The sequence below is a fragment of the Orycteropus afer genome, unplaced genomic scaffold (genome assembly GCF_000298275.1).
Source record: "Orycteropus afer afer isolate SDZICR_OR568_19922 unplaced genomic scaffold, OryAfe1.0 scaffold00148, whole genome shotgun sequence".
Lineage (NCBI taxonomy): Eukaryota > Metazoa > Chordata > Mammalia > Tubulidentata > Orycteropodidae > Orycteropus > Orycteropus afer.
In genome coordinates, this window is record NW_006921735.1 from 2,312,536 (window position 1) to 2,314,798 (window position 2,263).

Below are 2,263 nucleotides of genomic sequence, written 5' to 3' on the forward strand. Positions count from 1 at the left end.
AAATAATAAAATTTACAGAGGAGGCCAAGCTTTAAGAGATGTCTGTTTTTTTAATCCTGTAATGTCCAACTGAAAACAAAATGCCTCTATAACCTTTCCCTTGAGCCCTTTTACCCCCAACGTTCTCTCAGTTTTGAAAATACATGAGGCGCTTACAGTGACTTTTTTTTTTTGCTTTAATGTTTTTCTTGTTTACCAACTTAAGCTAAAAGCCCTTTGTAAGTGAGAATAACCATATCTTGTTTCTCTCTTACATTACTCAGAGAATTTGCTGCAGTATATTAGTTTAGAATCATATTGTATAGAACTTTCTGGAAAAAAATTATCAAAATTTTCTATATCTCTAAATTACCCTAGTGATTAAATCACAAGAAGTATTTCACCAATACTTTGTAGAGTTAAATTTTTGTTTTACCTGAGGTCTTATTCCTGGCATGCTATATATGTATTTAAAGACTATAATTCTGTTTGACAAAAATGAAGTTAAAAATCTACACATTATAATTATGGAAAGCAAAAATATAATGTATTTGAATATACTCTGATCTAAGCAGAAACAATGAGCACTTGGTTTAAAATTTGAGAGAATAGAAAAGATCAAATAATGGTTTTAATATACAATTTTGGGATTGTAAAAGATTATTAAAAGGTAAGAAATACATACAGCCAGTTTTTGAAGACTTGATAACTTTTCATTTTGATCCTTAAAGGCAGTAGTGGGAATCTTGTTCAATGCATCTTCTTTTTCTGAAAGCCATGCACCAAAAAGGCACTGAAAAAAAAAATTACAAAGGAAAAAAAAAGTTAAAAGTAGATCATGATATATTCTTTGGTAAGGGTGCATACAGATTTAACGTATCTTCATGCCTTTCACTGCTATAATTTCCTCCATGTCACTCACCTGTTCTTCTGTAAAACGTTGCCATTTTAGAAGAATGTCTTGTAAAAGAACCCAGCGGTCTTCTGTCCATCTACAAATGTTTGCCCATCGATCTCCCAGTACCTGAAAAACAGCACACCTCAACATCAGTAAACAATAAATAATTAACTGAATTTAGTTAAAAATGGCATAAATGATTATGAAAGTCTCTGACTTTAACTCATCTACATATTTTAGTTCTGTAAAGGATACCCTTCTCCTGCTTACAATTATTGTGCCCTTTTATTGTCTTTACATAATGTCACTCACTTTCACCTCACACTGAAAAGCAAAGACACAAGCAGGTGGAAGCAGTTGTGATGCCGACATTTGATATATCTTGACAGCAAATATAAGATTGCAATGACATAAAAATGGATTGAGAAGGATTTGCAATGATATCTTGTAAAATCTGGATCTTCCTTAGGTCTGAAACCACACTCCAAAGAATAAAATCTTACTACTACTAAACAGAATGCCCGAAACACTTGGTTTTGCAGCAATTCTCTATAATTAAAATAGCTTATTCTCCTGATTTTGGAAGACAATTCTGTGATTAAAATATATCCATATGTGGACTTAAAAAATTTGCTGTTATACATTATTAAGATTTTATATATCTCTAAACTGTTCTTGTGAGCAAATTACAATATTTCATGGATAACAACTGCCATGCCTTTAGCATGTTCCTCATGTTAAAGTGTGCACCCTATTTTCATGTGTATCATAAGCCAAGTATGAATGAGGATTGGCTAGAACAAATGTATGTCGTGATGATTTCTGTGCAAGGGAGTATATCAAGACTAGATAAAAAAGCAAACATACCTAAAATTTCAACTTTTTATGACCTCATATAAATGAGAAAATTGTTTGCCCAAAGCTATTGGATGTTTATAGCCTGAAACATAGCAAAATATGCAAGTTTTATTTTGCACAAAGTCAGAGCTGAAAAATAAAATTTAGATCTCACATTTTGGACAAATATATTCAGAATCCAAGGTACAACTTCAGATAATTTCTACATTACATGATGCTACAAGCTTGGATCAATCTGCCTATAAAAAAATCAAACCAAACTCATTGCTCTTGAGTCTACTCTGACTCATAGTGACCATACAGGACACAGAAGAAATGTCTGATAGGGATTCCAAGGCTGTACATATCTATGGAAGCAGACTGCCACATTTTTCTTCTCTTGAGTGGCTGGCTGGTGGGTTTGAACCATTGACCTTTTGATTCGCAGTCATGCTTAACCACTGTGCCACCAGGACTCTTTCAATCTACCTAGAATATATGAATATATGATTTGAATAATGCAAATGTAATTAGTATTATGAAAAAAGC

The 2,263-nt window shown here is 32.5% G+C and overlaps 1 protein-coding gene across 1 annotated transcript in view; it reads right to left on the minus strand.

The window, feature by feature from the left end:
• LOC103201376 (dystrophin-like) overlaps positions 1 to 2,263 on the minus strand; it is a 2,052,823-nt gene that overhangs the window by 2,010,146 nt on the left and 40,414 nt on the right. Inside the window, exons 3-4 of the mRNA XM_042781676.1 lie at positions 902 to 1,003; positions 665 to 772 (exon numbers count right to left, since the gene is read on the minus strand). Coding sequence (XP_042637610.1) covers positions 665 to 772; positions 902 to 1,003 — 210 coding nt within the window. The remainder of the gene's footprint in view (positions 1 to 664; positions 773 to 901; positions 1,004 to 2,263) is intronic.